At 36.5% G+C, this 27,860-nt stretch overlaps 3 protein-coding genes across 5 annotated transcripts in view; all 3 read left to right on the top strand.

Moving 5' to 3' along the window:
• The first annotated feature begins 211 nt into the window (after positions 1 to 211).
• On the top strand, positions 212 to 1,146 carry LOC105223276 (uncharacterized). Its single transcript, XM_011200950.4, has 3 exons — positions 212 to 436; positions 681 to 897; positions 957 to 1,146. The coding sequence occupies exons 1-3, from the start codon at positions 353 to 355 to the stop codon at positions 986 to 988; spliced, it is 333 nt and encodes a 110-aa protein (XP_011199252.2). The 5' UTR covers positions 212 to 352; the 3' UTR covers positions 989 to 1,146.
• Positions 1,147 to 1,556: 410 nt separating this feature from the next.
• Positions 1,557 to 3,792, top strand: LOC105223275 (UBX domain-containing protein 4). Its single transcript, XM_011200949.2, has 5 exons — positions 1,557 to 1,759; positions 1,895 to 2,029; positions 2,113 to 2,717; positions 2,787 to 3,421; positions 3,481 to 3,792. The coding sequence occupies exons 1-5, from the start codon at positions 1,678 to 1,680 to the stop codon at positions 3,689 to 3,691; spliced, it is 1,668 nt and encodes a 555-aa protein (XP_011199251.2). The 5' UTR covers positions 1,557 to 1,677; the 3' UTR covers positions 3,692 to 3,792.
• A 423-nt stretch (positions 3,793 to 4,215) lies between these two features.
• Positions 4,216 to 27,860, top strand: part of LOC105223273 (serine/threonine-protein kinase NLK2) — a 267,485-nt gene continuing 243,840 nt past the window's right edge. For all 3 annotated transcript variants that reach the window (XM_049458649.1, XM_049458651.1, XM_049458650.1), the window contains exons 1-2: positions 4,216 to 5,227; positions 5,638 to 6,414. In XM_049458649.1, coding sequence (XP_049314606.1) covers positions 6,014 to 6,414 — 401 coding nt within the window. In that variant the 5' untranslated portion in view covers positions 4,216 to 5,227; positions 5,638 to 6,013. The remainder of the gene's footprint in view (positions 5,228 to 5,637; positions 6,415 to 27,860) is intronic.

Below are 27,860 nucleotides of genomic sequence, written 5' to 3'. Positions count from 1 at the left end.
AAAAAATATCATACATTCTTCAATATGAGCAGTTTCTATTTTACGGTTCTCCTGTTAATTGCTTTTCTCCTAAAAGGTGATGTTACGTTATTTTGCATTTTAGGCAACGATATGCAGAACTAAAAGTTTGGCATGTACATGGGCTATAATTTTGGGTCAAAGTAATTTATGTATGATCTGGCAACACTGCATTTTAAGTATGTCCAAAACAAAAGTTTAAATAAATGTGCACTAGGCAAAAGTCGAAAAACAAGATAACAGCGTCCATTTTGATAAATTCAGAAATTATACTTCATTTAAGTATTATAAATTAAAGCTGAAAGTTCTCTTGTATAAATCAGTAACAGAAAAAATGGAATCAACAATTAAAACCAAGAAGTGTTCCGTGAAACTCAATCGTATGTCATTTGTTGGTATTACTCCACAAGAAGTACAGGTAAATTGTGAAATGAAATCTCAATTTTTTTCACGCCCAGAGAGTGAAAATTAAATATATATTTATATTTTTGAACGTCTGGCATAAAGTTTGCACATATTTTACATTAGCAAGTTTTGAAATATGCATTAAGTGGTTGTGTATATCTGTGACCCATTCGTATGACTGGACAAATCCGCTCTCTTTATATAGCTGAAAATTATTACTCAAACAATTATTAAGTGCTTTTATTCTTCCTATTTAGGAACAAATTTTAGATCAGCGAATACGCCGCTGTGCGGTGCGTATTCAACGCTGCTCTGACACTACGAACTTTAGTAAAATATCCGCAGATGGTTCCACCAATAAAGATAACAAAATGCGACGTTGCTGCATACGTTTGCCAAGGATTAATTTAGTTCGCAGTGATATATCGTCTCGGTCTGGCTCCGTAACCAGTGCCAGAATTCTTTCTGAGTCAGGTTAGTGAATATAGGCCACAAATGTAGAAAGTAAAATCTGAGTAATGCTGTAATTTCAGAGCTGGATGATCCGGAAATTGCTAACCATTAAAGCTTCAGACATACCAAATACATTCACAAACGTATATTGACATTTATTATTGTTTCAATTCACTTAACATATTAACAATGTAACTCATTTTTATATGATGATTTAATATGGAAATATAATATTAAAAATAGGCATACAAATTGTAAAATAATGACGTATATTGAGTGTTTTTATTTTACTTTTTAAAACTCTATAAATAATCTACGATTTGCTCGAAATATCAAAGAATTGTTAAAGGTAATTATAACAAGAAAATACGTATGTTGACGTATTTAAAGGAGCGATATTTTGCCCATAGTTCTAGAAATACGTTGATCAATTAAATAATGATTGTTGTTGTCGTTAAAAGGTGGTTGCATCAGCTGTTCCGCTATTGCTCTCAAGTTCAAAGCTCCCGATGACATTTGACATTACGAAACTCTACCAAAGATAAATTTTAAGGAAATGGAAAACATTACGTAGATTTTTTCATTTTCTAAATTGTATTATTTTTCTATAAAAAACATTTAACAAAGATGTTTATTGTTCCGAGACATTACTCATTTATTAATAATACGGCAACACTGTTTCTCAAAGGCTAATCTTCTTCTTCGGTGTTTTACTTTGTTTTACATTTTCGAGAAGTTGTTAAAGAAATTATCAGTGTTTTAATTCATTCAAAAAACAATAAAAACTGTAAAGGATAAAACATGAACTGGTACAAAGGTAACATTGCAGAGGCAGTGGCAGAATCAAAGGCCAAAAATGCAATTTTTGTTGTCTATGTCGAAGGTGAGTTAAAATATTTAGATCCATGGAAAAAGAAAAATCAGCTGTGATTGAACACGTCATTTCTGTAGTGATTAATATATGTACATATGTATGTAAATTCTATATTTTAATAATTCTGACTCCTTGCTTCTAAAGGTAAAGATGAATCAACACAAAAGCTTTCAAACTTTATTAATGCTCAGAAAATACGAGAAAAATTGGAATCTGATGATTTTGTTGCCATTAAAATCGAAAGTGATAGCCAAGCGTACATGCAGTTTGCAACAATATGTAAGTGCAAACTTTGACACCTACGATTACATATATGTATGTATATGTATAACTCTTTTAATTATCCCTTTGTAACTTTTTAGATCAAGTAGTTCCAGTACCATCAATTTTCTTTATTGGCAAGACTGGCACTCCGCTCGAAATAGGCACTGGCATAATTGCTTCTATTGGTGAACTGGAAGAGAAAATTAATAAAGTACTTACATTGTCCGGTCATAGCACACCCTCTACACAGTCATCGACTACTTTCATTACGGCAGAGCAAAATGCCGCTGCTTCTAAATTGACTACCCAAAAAGAGTCACCGGACGCACCCTCAGCTGACAATACATCCCCCTCCACAAGCAAGTCAACAACAGAAACAGTTTCTGCTGTCAAGCAGGATGATCAGACTGAAATTATTTGTGATGGCGACGTCTGCTACAAGAAACCAAAAGAGCAAAAGGAAGACATTGTTCCGGCTGACGAAAAACCCCATTGCTCAACTAATCAGGGAGAGAATCAAAATGAAAAAGACGCTAAAGCACAATTGGAGGAAGCCAGAAAAAAGATGGAGGAACAAAGGAGGAAGCGCATTGAAGAGGAGAAACAACTAGAGAAAGAACGAGAGTTGAGGCGCCGACGTGAGGGAAAGGAAATGCAAAGTTTACAAGAATGGCAACGCGGACAAGAATTGAAAGAACTAAAGGTTTGATTAAATTTTATTTTTTTTTACTTATATATTGTGAAAAACAATGTAAAATTGATTTTATTGAAGGAAAATATTCGACGTGAAAAACTCGAAGAAATGGCTGCGCGTGAAAGAATACGAGCACAAATTGCTGCCGATCGTGCTGAACGTGCGCAAAAGTTTGCGTCGCCTCGTGATGAGTCATGCGCTGCAACAAGTTCAGATTTAGGAACTAAAAGTGGTAGTAGCTCGATTGCAAACCCAGTTACCCCAGACAGCACTAGAATACAGTTTCGTTTTGCTAGTGGTAATACCGCTGCACATGTGTTTAATTGCCAAGACACACTTGGCAAATTACGCGAATATGTCCGCACAGACTTACTACCTGGAACCGGAATAAAAGATTTCACTTTAGCTACAACATACCCTAAGCGGGAACTTAATATTGAACATGATGATCAATCCCTGGCCGAACTTAGTCTTTTTCCTAGTGCTGTTATATTGATTATCGGGAAGGAGAGTACAAGTAGTCCAGCAGCTATCATAGCTCGCTCCGGTGGACTTCTGAATATATTTACTACGCTGGTAATGGCTATACTTTCTCCCGTTTTTTCTGTATTTGGTTATTTAAAAAATTTTGCTACCGGTGGAGGTAAAAAAAATAATAATGAGTCTGGTGCAAACAAGCGAGCGAACGAGGAAGCTGGAGCACAACATGATGCGTAAGTGTAGCTATAGTTTAACACTTACATATAGTAACATTACACATTTTGTATTTCAGTGCAAAACGTCGTAATATGGAACGTTTTGGAGGTGGTGTTGCTACCGGATCGATTTTGGGTAACAATGCCAGCAGCTCGGACGATACCGAAAAAGGCGAATCAAAACCGTATCGTCGTTATGGTAGCTCAAACATTCATCGCTTGACAGATCACAAGGATTCAGATGATGAAAATGCCACCTGGAATGGGAATTCCACGCAGCAGCAGTAGATAGTTTAACGAAACGTAGACTAGAATTTAACTCTTAATTTAAAAATACATATATTATACATAGTTTCCTTTCAAATAAAATTTAATGGAAGAGAACACGATTTAACAGTAATGAATTTGGAAATGAAGCTGCATTAACACTAAATGATAAGAAAAATGTCAGGATGTAGCATCGATTTAGTTTTTTTACATAGTGTCAACGTTTGTTTTTAATACGCTTTAGTTGTAAGCGTTTTAAATCGATTTCGTATACTATTAACGTTAATTCGAAAATTTGGAAAATATACAAATCTCAAAAAAACATTTTTCAAATGATCTGGCATCGCTTTAGAACGCACTTTATCAATTATTTAGCTCTTAAATAACTTCCAGCTGTCACACTAAATGCAACTCTGTATGCGCTGATTAGAAAAAAACTGGAATTTTTGACATTTCCATCAAACAAGTTTGAGCACATCTACAACATATGTTTGAGTTTTCCAAGGTATCGCAACGTGTTCGCTAGTTTCTCAATTCTCTACGCTTGTGGATAATCAAAAAGGGTGGCTGCAATCGTAAAAAAAACGGCAAGTGATTCGGTTGATAGCGCGGCGTGTAGCAGATTTCCACATAAATTTGTGTACTTATTTTTCTGCAAAAGGCAAACAAAAGCAGTTCACTTGTAAAATCAATTAGTTTTTACAAATACGCAGAAAACGTATTGCAACAAATTTTTATTTTACTAAGTGGAAACATAAAGAGTCGCATATACAGTGCATATAGATTACAACAAAAATTTGTAATAAATTCCCAAGCAAATGAAAAAGGTGGTGTAAATGTAAAGTGAAAAAATATAACAAAAAGCAACAAAGTAAAAGCAGTGAAGATTTTGTATGTGGCTAGTTTCTCCAATGTTTTCTGCCCCCTTACCTATTATTGGTGTTTGTAAAATAGTTGTCGATATTAATGTGGTATAAATTATTATTACTAATATGCTAACAAATTAACTTACGAGTCAATCGTGCAGAAATAAATCTTGATAAAGCCTGTGAAAAAGTGAAGTGAACAGACGAAACGGTAAAATTGTTTATTCGCAAATAAAAAAATATAAGAAGCCTCAAACGCATACAAAACAGTAAGCTGAAAAAAATATACATATAGCGGTAGAACAAAACAGTGAATATGCGCTAGTGGAACGTGTCTATTACTGCTGTTGCTATCACGAATAATTTTGCTTACCTGCACGCCGTCAAACAACTGCCCCTAACTTTTTTTAAATAGACGTGTTTATTTAGTTGCCGTACCTTGAAACTTGGAACGCTTGTCACACATCTTAAACACCACAATATTCTCAACTCCAAACATACTCTTATTTATTGGATATATGCTTAATGAGCTTGAATAACTGCAAAAAAGTGAAAAAATAGCTGTAAATATTTAAAATACAAGCATTGTTCCAATTTCTTTAAGGCGGCTTAAATTTCATCCTGTTAATTATACATCCGTGCACGAAAAGTTTAAAATCCAACGCAAAATTGCAAGTTTAGTTTTTTAAAGGTGAGCACTTTAAGTTTTTAATTTTTTTATAGTTGCAGTTTGTGGTCATGTGTGCGCTGTTATGTAGTTCGTCTTAAGATTTCATTTATATATTTTCATTGAACATGATTATAGAGAAGTACGTTTAGTAATTTAAGACTTCTTGCAAAAAGTGCTGTGGAAAATGGCAACACTGAAAGTAAACAAAACAAAATTCTGTGCTGTGCCATTTGCTTTTCCTTAATTTTATAAGCGAGGTTGTAAGGGCGTTACAAAGTCGGTACCACAGTATAAGAATAACATTTAGAATTAATTTGTGATAGGATTTTTATTTTGCGCACACATGAGTATGTAGATGGTCACAAATATTGTTATAATCTTTTCATTGTTTAGTGCCTAACATTAATTTCTTGTTTTTGTTTTTTTGACAGCTTTTAATCGGCGTTTAATAAAATTTGGAAACGTTATCGCTCTACGTTCAATAAATACGTAGAAATAATCTCATGTTCTTAAATAAAATCTTATAAAAATACACAGTGTAATTTAGAAGTGTATATTCGTGTAAATGTCAGTTTAAAAGTGTTGTAAAATATATATCAAAAATATCAATTTAAAGAAAAGTAGTAATTGCAAGTATTACAATTGTATATTATAAGTAATACGAAAAGAAAGCAAAAATTTCATTCAAATAAATAATAATTGAAAGTTAATAAATTAAGAATCAAATTAACGAGTTCTCGATTCGTACGTGTTTACTTTTACTGTTGTTTTGTGAAATTTTAATTCTTTTGTATGGCAAATTGTTGAATGGCGGCCACTGTTGGCCCCAAAAGGCACACCGTGAACGGAATAAGAGCCAATCTCAATCCCAATCCCAATCATAGTCATAATCACAACAACAGCGGTCTTTTAAATAGTCATCAAAGCAGTTCAAACGCCAACGTCAACAACTGCTTTAGCAATACCTCCAATTCTCAACAATTTGGTCATAGAGCAGCAGTGCCCGTTGCTGCTGTTGCTCCTACGTCGCGTTCTCGTCCGCGTATTTCAATGAGCGTATCAATGTCACTCGTACAGGGAGGAGCTGCTGGCGGTGCCCCACAAGGTGCCATTTTAGCTGCTGCAGCACCATATTATCAACCGCCAGCTGTGCCACAGGATGTGCAGCCGGATCGTCCCATTGGCTATGGCGCCTTCGGAGTAGTATGGTAAGTGAGAAACCAAATCGATTTCTTTCTACTTTATTTTATTTTAAATAAAATGAAACAATGAAAGCCAGCTAAAAAGCTGTCCGTGACATCTGCTGCAAATAATATTCTAATTTGGGTTGCATTCGTTATTGTATTCATTCCAAATATGGCATTACAACAATACTCTCACGTTATCATCGCCGTAAAAGCGGAAGAAAATAAGCTACCACCAATTTTATCAGACACAGTAGTGTTAATGTTCAAATAACTACAACAATAGTAAAGGGCTAACCAAAGTTTGTTGTTTTGTGTACATAATGACGCTTTCCCAAAGTGAAACAATTAAGGCTGCCGTGCTTATTGATCAAGATGTATCATAATGCAAATAGAGCTATGCTCTTTACACCTTTATATACACCAGGTTCACATATTTATGGACGTTTATACACAATCACTTCGAAAATTCACAGTGCAGTGTGACCTTAGCGTTCAACGTCAACTGCTGAGTAGCTCATTTTGATTTGTACGAATCTCTAAAATTACATTTTATCTATGTACACACGTAACACGTACATATGCATGTATGTATGTACATACATATGTACGTAAATAGTATGTGTACCACCACCGGCACGGCATACATTGCAGTGGTTTGTGAAGTAAAGGTTCATTGACTTTTGCAGACGTGGCATACTCGCTTACAAATGGGGTAAAAATCGTCCCGACAATGTTCACTGCAACTTCAAGTATTACAAAGTGTAGTGCTCATAGTGCTACGTCTGTCTGTCTACATATTTATATACTTATGTTTGTATATAGTCAAATGTAGGAATGCTTTGTAAGTAGAACTGTGCTGCTACCCCTCAATTCAGCTGCCGCCTTTGTTGTTGTTGCTCTTGTAACTGCTGCTTTGACGTTTACAACACACACAGTACACGCCGCAGCCGCCCTTCTCCCATTACCTTCCTGCACCGAGGGTTGCTTACATTAAATATTCTTGCTAAATACCAAATAACTACTTGGCTGTTCCTCACATCGGAAATTGTTTGTAAAAATTTTATTTTTATGAATTTTAATCAACTGCAATACGGATTTGATTCGCCTAAAGTTGTTGCTACTGCTGCTGCTGTTACAAGCCGGCGAATATTTTCCCATTTAATGTTGGTGTAATTATGCTTTGCTTGTGCGCTTTGTTGTTCAACGAGAATACAAATTATGATGTCGTATTTTCGGTGTCGTTGGTTCTGCGGGCTAACGAAAAAACAGCTGTAAAAATATGTACATAAATGTATGTAAAAATGTTACTATATTTAAACATTATCATTTATATTTGTTTCTCTAATTACGATTAAGCGACGTTTTTAAAGTAGCGTGACAAACGAGTCCAAATTCACGTTTTGTGTATGCTTATGAGCGAGTTGAATTGGAGTATTAAAGCCTAACTCTGTAATATCTCTGTTTCTACGACAGTCAGCAGAACGGACCTGGGTTTTTATCCGATCGAGTGTAGACAATTCGGCAGAATCTTTTCAAATTACTTCGTTTCAAAAACGTCAACAACAACAAACTATGTAATATTTGTTTTGAAGCAATTTAAACGTCATTTCTGTTAGTTCCTAATAGCACGAAAATTACTACTTTGGCCGGAAAGGCATGCTGAGCTAATAAGGGTACCAAGCTGGCTGTTAGGCCGTCTCGAACAATATTATAAATAAATGTTATGAATGTGTAATTGAAGGGAATATTCCTTGTTTTATTATAAATAAGTGGGTTGAAACAGCTCTCACGTACCAACTCTGGGTTTTATCTTCTTTGTTATGAAATGCAACATCCAAGAAACGTGATCTTTAATGAGGTTGTGTCATATGGGTAATGATTTAGTTATGTTGCTTTGAGGGTGATTTTGAAAATTTTTATAATATATAAAATATTGTTAGGTATTTTCAAATCCACGGATTGTGTTTCTTTTATCAAGTTTGTTAAACAATGAAGCCGTTGTTGTATGTGTATTTAGAGGAGAATTTTAGCTTCTTATTAGTCAGAAATGGTTACATACTTATGTATGTGATTCTCGAATCTGTTAACAACGGATTTTACTTAGTTAGGACTTGTTGTTGTTGTTGTTGTGGTGGTGGTGTCATAAAACGTTTCCCATATATTCTTTGAGCATGCTGTCAATGTTTCATACTTTGTTCTGTTAAAAATCCAGGTTCACTCAGATTACCCAAAACCGAAATATGGAAATCCCGATAGAAAATGTTAGAAAACATCACTGAAGGCATTTGAAGAAATGCTGTCGCTAAAGCTCAAAACCCGAGTCCGTTTCGGTTATGTAAACCAGTCTGTCGTGATTTCCAAGCAAAATTAACTGATTTCAAGAAGAATCGTCTTTAATGCTTGATAATTGAACTTTCACCAATAACAATACCGTTCCCACAACAGTCAGTTTCTAAGTAACCAGTCGGATCCAAGTACTGTCCCATTCCTCGAAATTACTTCAAGAATGTTTTCTGCCGCTACAATAACAACATTCCCCAATTATTTTCTTAGAAATTCCGCCCAGTTGCAACCCTTGGATGGTAAAAATTCGTCCGTTTCGGTTTTTTAGAAACCATACATTCAAGGGAACGTCTCTTTAATGCCTAGTAGTAGTTGTTTAAGTCTACTGTTTGTCGAAAATATCACGATGCTACTTAAAATTGTGGTAACTCAGCTTTTTTGGAAAGAGAGCTTCTATTAATGGATATCACCCCATTAATATGGGATCTTTTGATAACCTTTCTTTGAAATAACCATCAATTTGATATCTTTCGATAACTTGCCAGAATTATTTCCCGTTATTATATTCAAAATAAAACAATAATCAAATAAAAAACAAAAATTCATTGAACTTACGTAAGAAAAATTCAAGAGTACTCCTGCCTATACCATTGATTCTCTTATCTTTTAAAGGGTTCGTCAGGAATGTAATTATAATTTAATCTTATAACTAATCTTAAAGTCCACAATTGCCATGTTATTTTAATTTTTTGTGTAAAATAAAATAAGTCCCCACAAAAACACTTCAGCTTCAAGCTGTCTACAGCGAATAAAATTCACAACTACATACACACGCACATACAGGCGCGTTTAAAAATACAAGTCATGCATAATTTTTCGTGTCTTTGTTGACTTGATCTTAACTTCCACACTTTTTTATGGTTAATTATGGGCCCACTTGTAAGCGCTCGATGCAAACGATAGCATTTAAGTTGTACAATAAATCCTTAAAGCATTTAAAAAACATTAATGCGCAGCTACCATAAAATTACAACGAAGCAACCCCAAGCCGAACCCAAACCCAACCTAACCTAACCTAAAAAAAACAATACCAGAAGTAGAAGTAGAAGTTGAAGTGAAAATCAAGAAACTCAAGTGTCAGCGCCGCAGCGTTTAGAGCAGAATATGCAGATAGGAAAAAAAAATAATAAAATAATTAAATGAAAAAAGTTATACATTTTTCCACCAAGTACTGTGTTTGTATGTATGCGTGCTGTTGCTGCGCGCTGCGACTCCTTTTTAAAGCCCAAATTCAAGAATATACATACTCATTGCCATTCAAGTGTAAAGCGGCATTTCCGGATGCAATCAGACGAAAACTGCTCGGAGTACTCAAATACCGTTCGCTAGCTGACTGCCTGATAGGCTGGTTGTGCGACTAGGAGGATGACGCACACATACACACATTTGCCCAGGCCCGTAAAACACGCTTAAAAAAGCAACAGCGGCAGTAGAAGTAGCGAAAGGGCAAAGACCAAAGAAATCATAAAAAAATAGAAAAATTAGTAAAAATGAAAAAAAGTCGACTAAAAGCCGCGCAGTAGCGCCGTATGGTGGAACTCCAAAGCCAAAGGAACGTTTGCAGCACGATTCAATTTAAGTTCTGCAGCTTCTTGAATACTGCAGTGTGGTTGGCTGAGTATGCGATGTCGCAGAGCGCGCCACAAGTAAAACCCTAAAGGCTGTCTTCGAAACAGAAACAAAAAAAGAACACTCACACATACACATTCAACACATTTGCTGCCCAAATCGACAAATGCGGTTCCCTAGCTGCTGCGACGGCGCCGTCGAATATAGACATTTGAACGCACAAAGCGCGCTTGTTGCAGTAAGCAATAAAGTAGCAGAGGTAAGAGCGGCAAGCAACTCGCTTCGGCCGTTCAATAAATGCAGCGAGCACAGCAGGGGAAGTCACTATGTCCCACAGCAAAGTCAATGCTGATCGCAAAAGGTATTTTGAAAAAAAAGAAGGCAACAAAAAATATGCCCAACGAAAAGCCGAAACCAACAGCAACAGGGGAAAACACTCAAACAACTGCTCGCGAATGCGCTCACAGCCTTTTCGAGGCGATAAACTGGTACCTTTTTTTGTTTATATTTTGCTGCGAACGGGGGGGAAAAGGCAACTAAGGAAATTATTAATAAATCCTGTGCGCGCAAGCGTTCACACGTTGCCACCGGAGAATTGGTTTGTAGACTGTTGGACGTATGTAGACCGAGGCTGACTGGCCGAAAAGTAGCTACACGGCGTTGAGTGCAGTTTCCAAATGTTGTATGAAGTTGTCTGGGCTGCCACAAAAAACATCGAACAGTAACATGATTTCAAAGATAGACGTAGAGCCTCAGTTTATATGAGATTCATTTGCTTTGTGTAGGTTATACTTATTTATGAGTATTCTTCGATTATCTGTCTGTTCTTTAAGGTCCTCTGTTGCGTCGCAATTTAGAAGCTTTCGAAGAAACTCGATATAAGTATCTAAGTTCGGTTAAGAGAGCACATCTGTGATCTCCCGATCCAACGAGGAACTACCAATGCAACTGTTATAAAGAAGTCTATTTAGAGTATTTGTTGTTGTATAGGGTTGGTGATATAAAATTTTAAATTTAAAGAGAGGTCATAAAAGATTGAGTGTAGCGTTTGCTGAATGGCACGTAGCGCCGTCCTGCTGGAACCAAATGTTGTCCAAGTCTTCCTCTTCAATTTGCTTGAAGAAAAATTCGGTTAACATTGCGCGATATCGCTCATCATTGATGGTGACGGTTCCTTCTTTATTTTCGAAGAAAAATGGGTCGATGATTCCACCAGCCCAAAATCCGCACCATACAGTGATTCGTGCTGGCTTCTCGACGATTACGTGCGGGGTTTCTGTGCCCCAAATGCGACAATTCTGCTTGTTAACGTAACCATCGAGGTGGAAACGAGCCTCGTCCGAAAGATGATTTTTCGGTAAAATTGACCATCCTCGGTCATACGATCTCCTGCCCAATCTGCGAACTGTAGAATAGTGAATAGCGACCCATTTCGTAAATTTTAGACTTTTTACTGAATATCTGTCACTTTCCGAATGGTATTTGACGTTTCCAATGTCGAAATATAGATAATTCAAATTTAAAACGTTAGATGGCCCAAAAAGTAATCTTAAGAACTGCATGCTTCTGTCGAGCCTTTCAGGTTGAAAGCTACTTTCTAACAGGTTAAAATCGTACTAATACCGTTCCGAACTAACCTCACGCCTACAGACCATTGCCTCCGTTTCCACGACGGTTGGGTCTACGTAATGGGAACGGATCCGGATTTTTTTTATCCGGTCAAGGACTGACCACTCGGCAGAATTCTACTTCTACAACAACAACAACAGACCATTGCACACACATAGTACATACAATTGGCAACATTAAGAACTGGTTCGATTTAAACGAGCCTTTCACTTTCCCAGGCTTTATCTTAGTCTTACGAGTTGCAAGTCTAAATTTTCCGATTTTAGGATAAACTTTGACAACTTCAGATGTCATTGGTTTCCGAGTCTAACCTCTATGGTCGCTGAGTCAAAAAACATGATTTTCTCTTCTGTTTATTACTATACCTCGAGACGTGATTTACTCATATTGACTATTGTTTCTCGCTTAAGAGGGTAGACAGTTAGCAGCAGACACAGTATATATCGAACCAAGTTTCTGCTGCCTTACCACTAAAAATCATATTGTTGCATCACCTCTGGAGAGCCATTACTACTGCTGCTGTGGCCAACAACAACTCAGCACAGTTAAGACATGTATGCAGACGATGGAGCAGGACCGTACAAACGGAGTTGCTTGAGCTGAGAGGCGAATGCTCGAAGCAGCGCACACGACAGCGCTGCGAATCGAGAGTACACACTTGCAGCAGTGTGAGGAGTTGAGCAGAGTTGCACATAGTAGAAGAAATTGTTTGTTGTTGTCGATTTAAAGTAAGGTAAAATGTAGTAAAATTTTGTTGACGAGCAGTGGAGGTAGCGCGCCGTTACTAAGGACAGACAAAGTGGCAGTCACAAACCAACGAAAAAGAACTGACAGAAAAAGGAAACGAAGACGAAGACGAAGACGAGAAACGAGAACTGTGCACTCTCGAGCTACCTGCAACTGGTTTTGCATTCTAACGGATGAACGGATGCTTAATGTGCACAGCCTGGCCTGGCAGCGTCAGCGCTACCTGCAGACACACACTGTGTGCGGGTCCGACGCGGGCTCTGGCACTAGCTCGTACACACACACTTGTGCCAACGGCTGAGTGCGGGAACACAGAGCCTGCATATGGACAGTACTGCCTGGGAGTACCTACACACACATATATGTATATACACTCCATAGCCCTCAGTCCTGCTTCCACTGACTGATGTTGGCAGGCCCGGCAAGTGCGTCCTCAGCAGCACTCAGTGCGAAACCTTCAGACAATTGAGTTAACACTTTTTCAATTTCCTTGTCATGCCCTCCTTCGCACAAATATTTATTTTTCAATGCTGCAAATAAATAAAAACATGCATAAGACAATAGTTGCCTGGCAGTAAAATCATTTTTCATGACTGCCGAGATCGATTTACTCCACGAATATTTGCTTTCATGGAGATATGAGGATATGTACACTTGTCTCTGTGTGTGTGTGTGCCTGTAAAGTGCAGCAGCGTTGCATGTGCGCGCGACTTTGGGGAATGGAATCTGCAAGTGCAACTGTGTCAACTTTGCTTTCGCAGCAACAAAAACAAGAAAATAAAAAAGAGAACAACAAATAGTACGTTTGCAAAATATTGAATTTGTGTTTGCTCGACTCCGATGTGCGAAGTGTTAAGTCAATTTGACAGCGAGGCGCGCGAAAAGTATGATGAGGCAGCGAAAGGGGCAGAGTGGCGATTTGCGGCGCACAGGAAGTTGAGTTTTTACAAAACAAACAAAAAAAAACACACAGAAATAGAAAAAACACAAATTGCCACAGTTCAGCTATGCGTCGTCGTCGTTTGCAAGTTTCATTTTAGTTTGCTCTAATCGCTTTAGGCGCATTCGCCGCCCAGCTAGCCAATTTAGTTGACCAGCCTGCGAATAACCAGGTGTATGCACGAAATGCGCATGGAATCGTCTCCATCCCAGTAATTGGCAACACAAGAGCTCGAGTTGACTTGTGAAACTGGTGTGTTGCTCGTGCAACTTCGTTCAAATATTCCAATAGCTTACACGGTTATAGTTTGCAACAACGCGCTAGTCGTACTTCCTTCTCGTTAATTCGTGCCGATTGGAGATTCCGAGTGTAGATAGGTCTTTCTCAACCTGATCTTGCCAAGTAGTTGTAGTCTTCCTCTCCATCTACTTCCCCCGGCGGGTACTGCGTCGAATACTCTAAGAACTGGAGTGTTTTTATCCATTCGTACGACATGACGTAGTCCGTTTAAACACCTGCTTATAAAAATTGACATACTCGACTTGTGTCCTGAATGCCAGTCACACGGCGTTGAGTGCAAACTCGACCACACCAGTCTCTATGGTTGTATACCGCTCCAAAAGCTCGTTTTTTGTATCTTCCGTTAGATGGTCTTGAAGAAAATTAATTTGCCCTCATCTCGAATCCTACCGACCAATTTTTTTTATTATTTAAAAATGAAATTGTTCAGGTTCCTTATAAAATTGTCTCAAAAACTATCATAAACAAGAAAGAAATGTTAACTTTGGCTGCATCGAAACTATAATACTCTTCACAGGTGCATTTTTTTATAGCAGAAAAGCGTTTAAAAAGATCATTATCCGGATTTTGATTGTTAAAGCTTGTTGTAGCAGAACTGTCTTCTAGGAGCATCAATAGTTTCTTTCTCAACTAAATACTACGACATTAAACAATACGCCGACCAGACTTCGGATGCAACAAACTTCAGACATGCATAGACCGCCATTCACAGTGGCCCAGTGGAGCCGCAAACACCTTCACCGACTCCGTCTTAGTGAATGGCGTACTTAGAGTCAAACCCCCACTCTTTGTAGACGAAGAGCTCGAGTTGGCGCGAGAATCGAGAGTCACCCTTGCACAGCTTTGTTCTGCATACTGTAGTAGGTTAAACTCCTCCGTCGAAACAGCACGTTTCCTGGGCCTACCGCTGGATGACCCCGATGGCAACTTATTTAATGCTTATCATCCTAATGAGGACTAGGTAACCATTGCAACAACAACAACAACACTGTAATAGTGGTCCGTTCTGCACTATTTCCTCGTATATTTATGATATCTCTTACATAATAATCTAAGCCAAATTTCTTGAAGATACCTTGTCAAATAAAAAATATTCTATACAAGCACTTGATTCCGATTGTTCAGTTTGTATGCCAGCTATATGCTATAGTGGTCCGATATCGGTGGTTCCAACAAATGGGCAGTGCCTTGGTGCGAAAAAGTCGTTTATAAAAATCAATATCTCAAAAACTGGGGGAATAATTCGCATATTTATAGCCGGACAGACTAGGGAAAGAAGGGTATGGCTAAATCAGCTCAGCTCTTCACGCTGATCAATTATATATATACTTTGTAGTGTCACCAACCGAGAGAGAATTCAATATATGTACATATGTATATTGTCAAAAACGAATAGAACTGTCACCGTTCTTATCATTCATGACATCACGAGCATTGTAGTTTCTGCCAAAAGCACTACAAAAAGTAAAAGTACGTTATTGTCGTAATCTGCGTTTCTGTCTCAAACTCTTTCTGTGTTCAATTTTAAATTTTTTTCCTTATTCCAACCGCATTCGCTTGCTGGGTAACGCAGCAGATTTTTTTTTTTCTCCAACCGGAGGTTCTTCTTCCAAAGCGCTGTGCAGAGTTTATTTTTTATATGAGCGCTGGCCCGTTTGGTGAGTTACCGATGTTACTAGCGGTACGCACGAGTATGCGAGTATGTATAGTACATGAGACGGCGGCGACTATGTTGCTTGCACAGCTGAGCCCGGACTCAGCCCAGAGCTGAGCTGGCGGAAAAAGTCGATTGAGCAGCGGCGTTAATCGCCATCACCGGTGTCATCATCCGCACTTTTCCACTTGGCGAATGCAGCCAGCATGTTAAAGATGTTTAGCGCTGGATGCAACAACAAAAACATCAGCAACAACAAGTGGAAAATAGCAAACAAGCCAACAAACTTAATTGCATGCACGTACACGCACTCACACACACATACTCAGATATCACATGTGCTTGCTGGTCCAAAAAAGATCAGCTCAACGAGCATATGGAAAAAATGCCTACAAATCCAATAGAGATACTCCTGAAATATACTCGTACATACATACATAGTAGTATGACTGCGGTCCAGCCGTTGGCTCGCCTGCACTCGCTCACTTCAATCGCTTGTTTATTTGTTAAATTTTTCGCTTCTCTTCGCGTTTCGGTTTGTTTTTGTCTGTTTTGCTTGCCTGCTTTGTTTGCCCCGGGTCTGGTCGGTCCGTCCACCTCAACGCAGCAGCACCAGCACCAGTTTGGCTTACTCGACTGGCTCTTTCAACTGCCAGCGACAACACAGCTGCCAACTGGTGGATGAACTTTGTCTGCGCCGAGGCGAGAGCTCAGCCGGCTCGTTTTAAAAACTTCTAACTGCCCAAGTCATGCGACGTCATCCGTACAACAATTGCGAAGGGAGTGAGTGAGCTGGCTGAGAGCATTAAAACAAATGGAAAAACGAGCAAATTGCGAAAAAAGTGTATGGCACGAAATGTTTGGGAAGAAAAAAGTAAAAATAATACGAACAGGATATCGGCGCAAGCAGGAAAGTTGTGTCGTTTACACTTTTTTTTGCTTTTGTTTTTGCTTTTTTCGAAGGTGGCCAAACGGATGGACCGAAAGCTATGCAGATATCGCCACATTTTCGTATGCACGAGTGTTTGTATGTATAAGTTTGTGTGTGTGTATGTGTGTGTATATGAGAAGGGGTCAGCACAAAGTGTCGGTGTCGGTGGCATACATACATACATGATTGTGTGCTTCGGCAATGGGTGTGGATTATCGAGTTAGAAGTACTAAACTAAACTAAACCGAACTCAGCTGAGCTAAGCTCCTTTGCACTGCTCTGATTCGTTTCGCCTTGCTTGGTTGCGGGCGCCGCGACTGTCGAATGCCGTTTTTCGCACACAATTCAAAGCCATAAAAGCATTGAGGGCTTAGCAGACACCCTCATTCCACTGACACAAACACATACGCTTGCATTTACATTTATGTATGGATGTGTGTGTCGAGCAGATATTGAGTTCGGACTGCAGGCAGCGCGATGCATTCGTTTCCCTGATTTTTGCCCTCAACGCGTTTGCTACTGTGTGTGAACGGATGTGGGCAGATTAGGTGCATGAAATATTTGATTGTCGTACTTTTTATTGTTGTTGTTGGCACTTTTGGCAATGTGAAATTGTGCGCCCATATCTGTTTGATATGCGATGCTTCCTTGACACCAAATGCTTATATGAGCGAATGTCTTTGAATAGCATCACCTGCAAATATGAGGACATACATACATACATATATACATACATACATATGCACATACATACATATGTATGTAAGTACGTGCCCATATGTTAGTATGCGCATTTATGTATAAGAGAAGCTCTTCTTAGTTAAGGTGCGAGTATTAAATACTTATTAGAAAATGAAATAATAGAAAAATATAAATAAAAAAATTAAAAAATGTAGACATAACAAATAAAAAAACGTACTTTAAATTAAATTTTTTATTTAAATTTGTTTTGTATAAAAGTAAATAAATATTAGAAAGAAAATAAAAATAAAAATAAAAAAAAAATTATAAAAAATAAATATAAATATAAAAATGCAAATATTAAAATAAAAAAAATGAATAAAAAAGAAAAGAAAATAAAAAAGTAATAATAAAACTAAATGCCTTTAAAAGAAATACAAACAGTTTCGTTCGTGAAATAGAAAATAGAATAAATTAAAAAAAAAAAAAATAAAACGAGATAATTTATGAACTCGTTTCTAATCGCTTTTGGAATAAATATTAATTTTCGTATGAAAAAAAAATAAATAAATTATAACAAACAAATTCATTCTATTCGCCTTTGAAATAAATGTTTATTTTCATATGATAGCAAAAATTTAATTAATTAAAAAATAAAAATAAAAAATTAAATATAAAAAAGTTAATCAATTAAAAAATAAAGTTATTATAGTAATTAAAAGATAAACTTTTATTTATATAGAAATGTTTTAGTATGAAAATTAAAATTAAAAATAAGTAAAAAAACAAAAATAAGAAATAAGCAATAAAAAAAATAAAAATAGGCGAAGAAATAATAAATATTTTGGTATTTGGTATGAAAAAAATAAAAAAAAAATAAGTAAACAAACAATTAATAAAAAAAGACAAAAAAATAATTTTATGTATATACTGATTTTAATAGTTTCTAAAATAAATATATTTCTTTATATTAGTTATAATATATTTAAATAAAAAATATAAAAAACTAAAGATAAAAATAAAAATAATAAAATAAAGTCGTTTTTTATTTTTTGGTATGAAAAAAAAATACAAATTAAGTAAATAAACAAAAAAATAAAAAAGGCGAAAAAATAATTAAATAGTTTTAATCGGCTTTAAAAATAAATATATGTATTTTTTCATATAAAATAAAAATTATAAAAAATTATTTAAATAAAAAAAATAAAAAATAATGTCGCTTCAAGTTTTTATACATTAAAACTCTGTTTTGGTATGAAAAAAAAAAATAAGTAAATATGTAAATATAGAAAAGATAATAATAATAAAAAGGACGAAAAATAATTAATAGGTAATAGGTTTATTTAATTATTTTTTGTCTATTCGGTTTTAAAATAAATTTATATTTCATAAAAAGAATAATATAAAAAAATTTAAATAATTAAAAAAATAAAATCGCTTTTAAAGTATATTTTTCATAGAAAATAAACAAAAATTAAAAATAAAAAAAATTAAAATAAAAAAAAAACACAAAGTCGCTTTAAAATAGAATTTTTATATAAAACAAAAAAACCTAAGTTGAACGTTGAAATACCAATATTCTATTTCCGTATTGAACGTTAAAATATGCGTAAAAATGAAATGAAAGCATTTCATTCCACCACTGCACTGCGTCTTATGAAAATCATCCAGTTGAACAAAATTGTCATCACTTTTCTAACTGTTGACCTTCAACTAGCGCTGAAGGCTTAATATAACCTTACAAAAACTATTTAATGAACTCAAATCACTAAAACTAGGTGGTCTGTAGACATTCCTTATCATTCTTTGATAATATATGAGATCATCAAAATTTTGTTCCAAACAATGTAATGCACGAAAATTTCCCAAAATCACACGGTTTTCACATAAACATGTAAGTTCGTACAGTAGAATAATTGTAAAAAAAATGAAAAAATTGAAAATTAAAAAAATAATAATACTTAATAAGTAATTAAAATAATAATAATGTGTAAAAAATATAAACGATACCATAAAAACTGCAAAATTTATTGTTTGATTGCTTTAAAAAATATACTTAACATTATTGAACGGAAAGAAGGTTCATTAAATTAAAATTATGTGTCTCGCCTTATTCTGTGTTCACCCTTTCCATGTAAGTTTAGTCCACAATCATTAATTACTAATTTAAATGACAGCCTCTGCGCCCAAAATTAACTGCAATTTGTCAAACAACTCAGTTGATTATTATTATTAATTATTGCTTCACTTTTCTCAATTATTTTTCGGTTATTCGAATTGCTGCCAGCTCAGCTTGAACATTAGTTTAGACAAGGGTAGATAATTTTTGAAAGAAAAAGTCATAGTAGAAAGATAAAATAACAAAAATAAAAGGAAAAATAATATACAGGCGAACTGTGGTTGTGAAGAGGAAGAGCAAGGGTTAGTTTTCAAGGGTTAAAAACGGTTTATATCGTTTTTCGACAAAACTATGAGTTTTATAGAAAAATGTTATTTTGCAATGCTGTAGGTAATAAAAAGATCTATAGCTTTTGTATATAGACTTTTTTCACATAACTTCAAAAATTATGTGAAAATTCAAAAAATCAAGTTTTTTATTATATTTTTATTTATTTTTTCTTTTTTAAAATTTTATGGAATATTATTATATCAAACGGATTATTATGTCAATGAAATGCGAAAAAAACCACTAAAAAAATTTAGAAACACTACTTCTAAGTAAGATTAACCGTCACAGCCTTTACACATCAACACAATCAACAAAAAATAACGCTTCTCGTACATACATACATATGCAAGTGTGTTTGTTGATTTATTTGCCACATTTGAAAAGATATAAAACTGTGGCAAATCGAAAAAGTCGTCGGGAGATGAAAAATGTATTTTCGCTGCAGCATGCAGCCTCGCTTAGCATGTGAATATTTTTGTGTGCATGTGTGTTTATGAATATTTGTTAAAGGATAAAGTACGTGTATGTGTGTTTACGCTGCAAGCGTGCAAAAGATGCTCTGCCCGATGACCACCGCGGGCTAGGACAAAGTAATCGGTAGGCGGTGCAGTGATGTTTTCGTTGTTGTTGCTGTTGTAAATGAACATGTGTATTTCAGCGTGGCTTTGTCACTTGACATATTGAGCAAGAAAGAGGCATGGCATTGCGTATGCCTTAAATGTTGCAGGCGGATTTTAGTGCGAATTATACAAAGTGTCTGTGTTGCAGGTATCATCGAGTGTGTGTGTGTGTATTTAAACATGTCTTTCTTTGTTTGTATGTATGTATAGAATTAGGAACTGCACTAGATTAAACTCAACGTTAATTATTCTTAAACCTTTGTAAATTTTAGTTTCCTTAATAGTGCCGCTTATCCTTGAGGATGCCCCCGTTTCTATTTCTTCTTAAATGAAAAATGGTCGTTTGTTGGTGACTTTGCACACTTCGAATACACAAGTTTTCCATATATAACTTGATTTTAATCGGTTAGTATCGATGTTTTAATCGGCCAGTTTGTATGACAGCTATATGCTATAGTAGTCCAATATGTACAATATTTTCGTAGATTGTACTCTTGCCGTAGAAAATAATCCATGTCAAGTTTCGTGAAGATATCTTCTCTATTAAAAAAGTTTCCCATACAAGGACATGATTTTAAGCGTACTGTTTATATGGCAGCTATATGCTATAATGATCGGATTTGAATAATTTCTTGGGATATTGTACTGTTGCTTTAAAAAATAATCCGTGTCGAATTTCGTTAAGATATCTTGCCAAATAAAAGAGTTCCTTACAAGAATACGATTTTAGTGCTCCGATATCGGCGACTCCGACAAATGAATAGCTTCTTGCTTGATCAATGTACAGATGCAAAATTTCAGATCGATATCTCAAAAACAGACAGACGGATTGACGTACAGCCATGGCTAATATTGAATCGAGAGCAGCCGCGGAGAAGGGAACTCCAACACTAAACGGACCAAATAAACGCAAATTCAAACAAATAAATCATAAGGAAGGGTTGTGCGGAGCGGGATCAGAGGAGGGGTCTGAAAATAAGCATATATGATATTAAATCTCACAATTCTTAAGGTCCGTAAGGTACATTCACATTCATTTCTGCCTACCAGCATATCCGTCGGCATTTGCATGCACTTTTGACCAATACTTCGTGGAAGTGTATCTTTCCTTGTGCCCAAATATCGTATGTAATCATATTTCTGTCATGTGTCGTTATGTAAACTTTTCTGTAAGTACGTACACTTTAGTGCGTTTAAGCATGTCTGTCATATGCTGTTATATGATCCGAGTAATCGATGATGCGTTTCGCACTAAACGATAATGGCTCAGCAACAATTCCGTCTTTGTGTGTGTCTGCCCCTCTCACCGAACGTTTGTTTGCCGAATTTGAAGCAGTTTTTTCGTATTGGCCGAGGCATACAGTGCGAGAATTTTCTGGTTCGAATTTATATACGTGTAAAGCGCTTATTTTTGCAAGTAAATTAAGGAGGAAAACTTCGCCGAAACGACTGAACTAATCGGCTTGAACATTTCACACTACCATCTAGTTATATTGGTTAGGTAATGCTCGAAGAAATAAGATTTTCGGTAAGCTCCATTCAATTCGGAATCGAATTTCTGTGGTCGAAATGTTCAGAATGTCCTGGACGGTCAGCAACATCAACTAATAATCAATACGTCAATAAATTAAAGGAATTGGTGCTTGAAAATCGACGATTAACAGCCAGTGATCTTACTAGCATCGTTGGAATATCGAAAGGGGCAGTGAAAACCATTTTGAAAGATTATTGGGCGCTAAGAAAAGTGGTTCCAAATTACTCAATTTTTTCCAAAAAAGCGTCGTGTTAACGTAAAACAATGCTTTGTGCCTACCAGGATGTCATGAAACATATTATTACTGTTGCTGAGTCTTAGATGCATACGACCCGGAAACAGACGATCATCGTGGTAAAGATAAAAGATGCTTGCTTCCCCCAATTTGAAATTTAAATACTACCTCACCACACACAGTACCTTCAATATTCTATTTTTTTGCGGATAATAATTTCTTTTAAGTATTTATCTCGATTCCTCGAACAGCTTATACATTTTTTTTTGCGTGCATAGTCCTTTGTATCGCTCTAAAATGCAGCACAAAGCGCTCAAAATGAAATGAAAGAGAAGAATTTCCTTTCTGAAATCAATATGCCACCATAATTGGACACATATTGTTTGAGTCTTGGACATTGTTTCGCATTTTTTTCCTGCAGTTTGTGAGATTTTCTCAACCAAAGAGGCAAGGAAATGAGTGCAGGTACAAAGGACCAAAAAACATGTGATCCTGCAAAAACAACAACACACTGTACCAGTAAGATTATAAGAAGTATAAAGTGTTGCTTGTATCGAAAAAATATACATGTGTGTGTGTGTGTGTGGCATTGTTGGTGTTGCTGAGCTAAAGAGTGCTCACACACACACACATACATGCTTGTAGCGTGTTTGCTAGCTGCCAGGACATGTTGCAGGGCAATGCAGTTATTTCAGCCGCAGATACTTGTCGCAATTGCCACACATGACACTTACATACTGGCAATACAACGATGTAATTGTTCGTATGCAAGTATATATGTGTGTGTGTTTGCATTTCATATTGTAAAACTACACGTCAGAGCACTTGATGACTCTCCAGTCCACACACACATACATATTGTATATATATATATGTAAATATATGCATACTTAGCGGCACATAAACACATATGAACAGTTAGTAATTGTATTACTGCAGCCATGTGGCAAGTGTAGGTAATTGAATGAGGCCGGGTCGTGCCTAAAGGCTGGCAAGCGCAATCGGCAGGAAGCTCGTTGCCAATTCATACTCATTGCAGGGCAACTACAACAAAATATAACAACAACAAAAAATGAAGTAAAGGCAAGGCACAAATCAGCAACGAAAAAGTGCCAAGTTGGGGCAAGTAAAGTATGCAAATTCTTATGGCAACCTGCGCTTTAGTTGCCTGCTGCTGCTCACATAGACGCAAACACATACACACACAGCAATGCATGGGCACATCGCGCACTGGGCTATGAGCGGATGTCATTATTGGGGCAACTAACGAAAAATGAGATTTCCAGTTGTGCCACTTTACAGCTGACTTGGCGCTTGCAACAGCAATAATGTCATATTAGCAAAGTATGCATAAGTAAAATATACACACATACATACATACAAAGCGCATTCGCTTACACATGCTGCATAGCAGGAGCCCATATAAGCATTTAAGTATTCCTGCACGTGTAGCCAATTTGGTTTTAATCACGTATGTGCATGTGTGAGTGTGTACGTGTGTGTGCTGGTAATGCTGTTGCTGGCTTCTTTTACTTTGCCCTGAGAAAACAGAAAATTAGTTCAAATTTGTGCGAGCATATTGTGCGTTTTTCTCAAACGAATATTCGTCCTGTTTGTTGTACCTGCAGTGACCCTTGCCACATTTGCTAAATGCCACATTTGTTCCATTTTCTACCTTGATCTCTGCATGGACCAATATTTGCAGCTGCAGCAAATTCCTCTTAAAAGGTTACCTTTTTGTTGCTTCTCATACAAATGTGAGAGAATAGGTGTCTTTGAAATATAAGCAGAGCACACTATAGCAATCGATGTATACAGGTAAAGGAAATTTCGATTTTTGGACAAAAAAAGGTCCGCCGTTATTAGGTATATGGGGGCTAAGCGAAGTACTGGTTCGAGTCAACCCATTTATTGACACGCCGGCATACTACTATCCGGAAAGAATTCTCTCCAAATTTCGATTACATAACTCACACATTAACCGATATTTTCGGTAAAAATCAACTATAGCTGCTGGGTCCACATATTCAGTACCTAGGAGCTTGAGTAGTTTCGCTACGATTTGGACAATTTTTGGTCAACGGGTGGCATACTTCGAAGGCACTATTCGTGCAAAGTTTTATCTCGATATATTAATTGCTTCTTGATTTGTTTACTGGAAAGTGAAAGAATCAAAAGGAATTTATAATTTTTTTATATGGGAAGTAGGCGTGATTGTGGGCTTTTTTCGCCCATTTTCTCACAGGAATGTTAAAGTAATGTCATGTACCGAATTTGGTTGAAGTCTGTCGAGCAGGTCCCGAGATATGTGATTTCACCTAAAAGAGGGCGGTGCCATACCAAATTTTGACCCGTAAAAGTCGTTTAATACCATCTCGGGCGTAAAATATTAATTTCTCTCTAGCATTTAATTATTGATTTATCGCGCTTTTAGTAATTTTTACCAAAACCGTTATGTGAGGAGTGAGCGAAAATTAATGAAATCGGTTAACTGGTATATAGCAAAGTTTCACGTAAAAGTAGTGTTACGCTGAAGGTTCCCTCGAAGCACCTACCATCTTTATCTGCGTATTTTACGTTTAGTAGCTATTTTTATTCCCTGAATAGAGAACAGCTTGCTACGTAGTTAATAGCATCCAGAAAGAAACTATCGGAGATAGCATCCAGTGTATTTAAAGTGTGTACCTGCTAACGACAGTCTTACCCCACGGCGCTCAAGAGTACATCGGATCAAATCAATGCATTGATCAGCGCCCTGAAAATGCCAGTCATTTTCACTACCAATTGACAGTGTGGAATGGACATAGTACTCTTCTTGGTAGGGTTCGAGGTCCATCTGAAACCTCTACCGTACTTTGGGTCCGGAACCCGGTTGAAATGAGACTCTACATTCAACTGACAAAGTGTCAATTCTTCCAGCATTCGGGTTTTAACCACAACCACCACGACACTCGCTGAGGAGTCAGTCCGCATGAGAAGGTTGGAGCGCACTCCAAGAGTTGCTGCTTCCCGTGTCACCGGCGACCTCGTAGCCGAAACTACTACCAGTTGATATTCCACACTTATCTGTATTGGTTACTTTCGGAGACAAAGTACGTACTTAAATTATCACCGTGACGAGATATCGATTTGAAATTTTGAAAATGCCATTTCCTGCCCAAGTTGCTTGTCGGAACCGCCGATATCGGAAAACCTCTTTTAGTGACATAATACCCAGAAAATCCGTAATAAAACTACTAACTGAACAAATTTTGAATTCTTAAGTTGTTTATAAAGATTTTTTAACTTTAATAAATGTTTTCTATTCCAAGAAAAATCGGCAATGTGTTTGCAAAACGTGGCTGGGAGCAAAGCGCAATTGAGGTTTTGCTGTCAAACGCTTGCCACAATGTTCTACTTTCCACGGCAGCAGCGCCAACATTTGATCAAAACAACAAAAACAACACTAAAATGTAAGAAACAACAACAACCTGTATTTGTAACAAATTGCAATGCATACGAGTCCACAACAACAAACAGCAAAGTAATATCAGTGAAATAATAAAAAAAAGCCGCAAACAACAAAGTCGACCAAAGCGAAGCGAAAAAAAAACAAAGGAAAGCAATAAAAGCGAAGAAAAACGTTTTGCTTTACAAGCGTCTATGCGATTTTTCTTCTCTACTCTTTTATTTTTATTTATTTTTCCTTACATATTCATTTTCCAATCACCTTTCTTGCTGTTGCTGCCGTTGTTGTTGTTGCATCTGGCACATGCTTGTTGGCAGCATATCAAGTTGAAGCTAAACAATTATGTGTATTAAATGTTATTACTGCCGCTGCCGGCAGCAGCATCATCGGCCAAGTGCGGCGTTGTCGCTTCTCTAGTGACGAGTTGAAGCGACCGACAAGCCGAACCAGATAGCGTCAGCTACGAGTGATGACGAATGACGAATGCGACTACTTAGTGACAGTTGAGCGTCGCCCATTGAATTTTGCTGATGTATTGCCGCGTGCTGTTGTTGCTGCTGTTGCAATAATAGTTGTTATCAAACGTTGGCATTGTCTGCCGCATTGCAAAATGAATATTATTATAAAATGCTTGTACTCGAGCGGCGAGGCGTGGCGTGGCTTGCACTTATGAAATACTTGTTTGTAGGTATGTGCGTTTGTGTAAAATGCAGATGCGCTCGCAGTCAATGCAATTATTTTAGCTAATACTTATTACGTGCCATTTACTTCGGTTAGTGGGAATTGTTATATGCGTATTTACATACATACAATATGTATGTATGTATATGTTAATTTGTATATAATACAGTATATGGACAAACCAATAGTAACAACAGTTTGGATTTTGTAAAGACCAAGTATATAAATTAAAAAAGTTATACAAATAAAATTTGACAAAAATAGTGCCCTTAAGGCATTTTATCTGATGAGTCGGCATTACGAGATTTCGAGAGAATGGTTCTGCGGCTACTCAAAAATAAAATTCGATTATTTCACAATTTTTTTTTTGTTTAATTTTGTTTTTTTTTGTTGCCTAATGTGATAGAGAGATATTTAAGAAATATGAACGCAATATTACAAGTTAATCGACTAAGACCTGAGATATTGCAGCAACTGCATCGAAAAATGTAGTTTCGAGAAAAATGCGCTATAACTTCGAAAATAATTTAAATTTTGAAAAATCCATTTAGATAGTTATTTCTATTTGAATATTTAAACTATGGAATTATGAAAAAAAAATAGATTATTGCAAACTTCTGGTAGACATCCTTAAAGCACTTAATAATTACCATCACGTCCAAAGATATGCAGCACTTATTTGCAGATATGTATATCCCCATATACATATGCACAGTTTATTTGAAAAATTCAGGTCTGCTTGCGTTTTCCTAGTCAAGTTTCACAACACGTGCTTTTGTATGCCCTGCCCTCTCTTCCTAACTCCGCGCTGTGTAAAATACTATTGAGGCAATGAAACACATTTATGAAATTGCTATTGTTCGACAGTTTACTGTTGAGCTCGACGCTAATGATGCTGTTACTTATATATGTATGTATGTAAACACGATTGTTGCTAATGCTGTTGTAAGTGTTGCCCTTGTATGTAATACTGTTATTGCATCAAATTTTATATTGATGTACATAAGTCTACTAGCTAAAGCTGCGTTGATTTAGCCAGGTCTGCATGCCCGTCTATCTGTATATCTAGTCTTGACATACAACTAACCCCAGAAAGTCAAGACCTTATAAAGGAAACTTTTTTATTTGACGAGGTATCTTCACGAAATTTGGAATAGATTATTTTCCAAAGCAACTCTGCAATCACCGAACATTTTCTTTACGTCGGTTTACTATATCTTATAGCCGTCTTACAAACTGATCGTACAAAATCAAGTCCTTACTTGGAAAATTTTTTTATATGACCAGTTATGTTCACTAAATTTGGCATAGATTATTATCCATAGATTTCAGATATATCTCCGAAGAAACTGTGCTGATCGGACAACTATAGCATATAGCTGTCATACAACTGACCAATCCAACTTAAGTCGTTGTATGGAAAGCTTTGAATTCTGGACGCTCTGCAAACCTCGCAGATAGAGATCGGTTAAAAACCAAGGAAAAGGACACGCAGATCCATTTCTAAGTGCCCAGAAAATCACCAATTCAGCCAAAAAACAGTAAATCCTGAAACTGTGCGAAAAGCTATCATTAATGCTGGGTTTAGGTCTCGCACGCCTCGTCGAAAACCACTCGTAAACATACGACATTGCCTTCGCTCAGAAGAACCGTAATGCATTTCCTGTGTTTTGCCGGAATATTATATCCTCTGATGAAACTAAAAA

Source organism: Bactrocera dorsalis, chromosome 5 (assembly GCF_023373825.1).
Source record: "Bactrocera dorsalis isolate Fly_Bdor chromosome 5, ASM2337382v1, whole genome shotgun sequence".
Classification (NCBI taxonomy): Eukaryota; Metazoa; Arthropoda; class Insecta; order Diptera; family Tephritidae; genus Bactrocera; species Bactrocera dorsalis.
This window is presented reverse-complemented; position numbering and strand designations above follow the sequence as displayed.

Bases quoted from the DNA above. Each gene is read 5' to 3' on its own strand.
- LOC105223276 (XM_011200950.4), top strand. From the start codon at position 353: ATGGAATCAACAATTAAAACCAAGAAGTGTTCCGTGAAACTCAATCGT. The intron at 437-680 runs GTAAATTGTGAA...CTTCCTATTTAG, and splicing joins TTACTCCACAAGAAGTACAG to GAACAAATTTTAGATCAGCG. The intron at 898-956 runs GTTAGTGAATAT...CTGTAATTTCAG, and splicing joins CAGAATTCTTTCTGAGTCAG to AGCTGGATGATCCGGAAATT.
- LOC105223275 (XM_011200949.2), top strand. From the start codon at position 1,678: ATGAACTGGTACAAAGGTAACATTGCAGAGGCAGTGGCAGAATCAAAG. The intron at 2,030-2,112 runs GTAAGTGCAAAC...GTAACTTTTTAG, and splicing joins CATGCAGTTTGCAACAATAT to ATCAAGTAGTTCCAGTACCA. The intron at 3,422-3,480 runs GTAAGTGTAGCT...TTTGTATTTCAG, and splicing joins GCTGGAGCACAACATGATGC to TGCAAAACGTCGTAATATGG.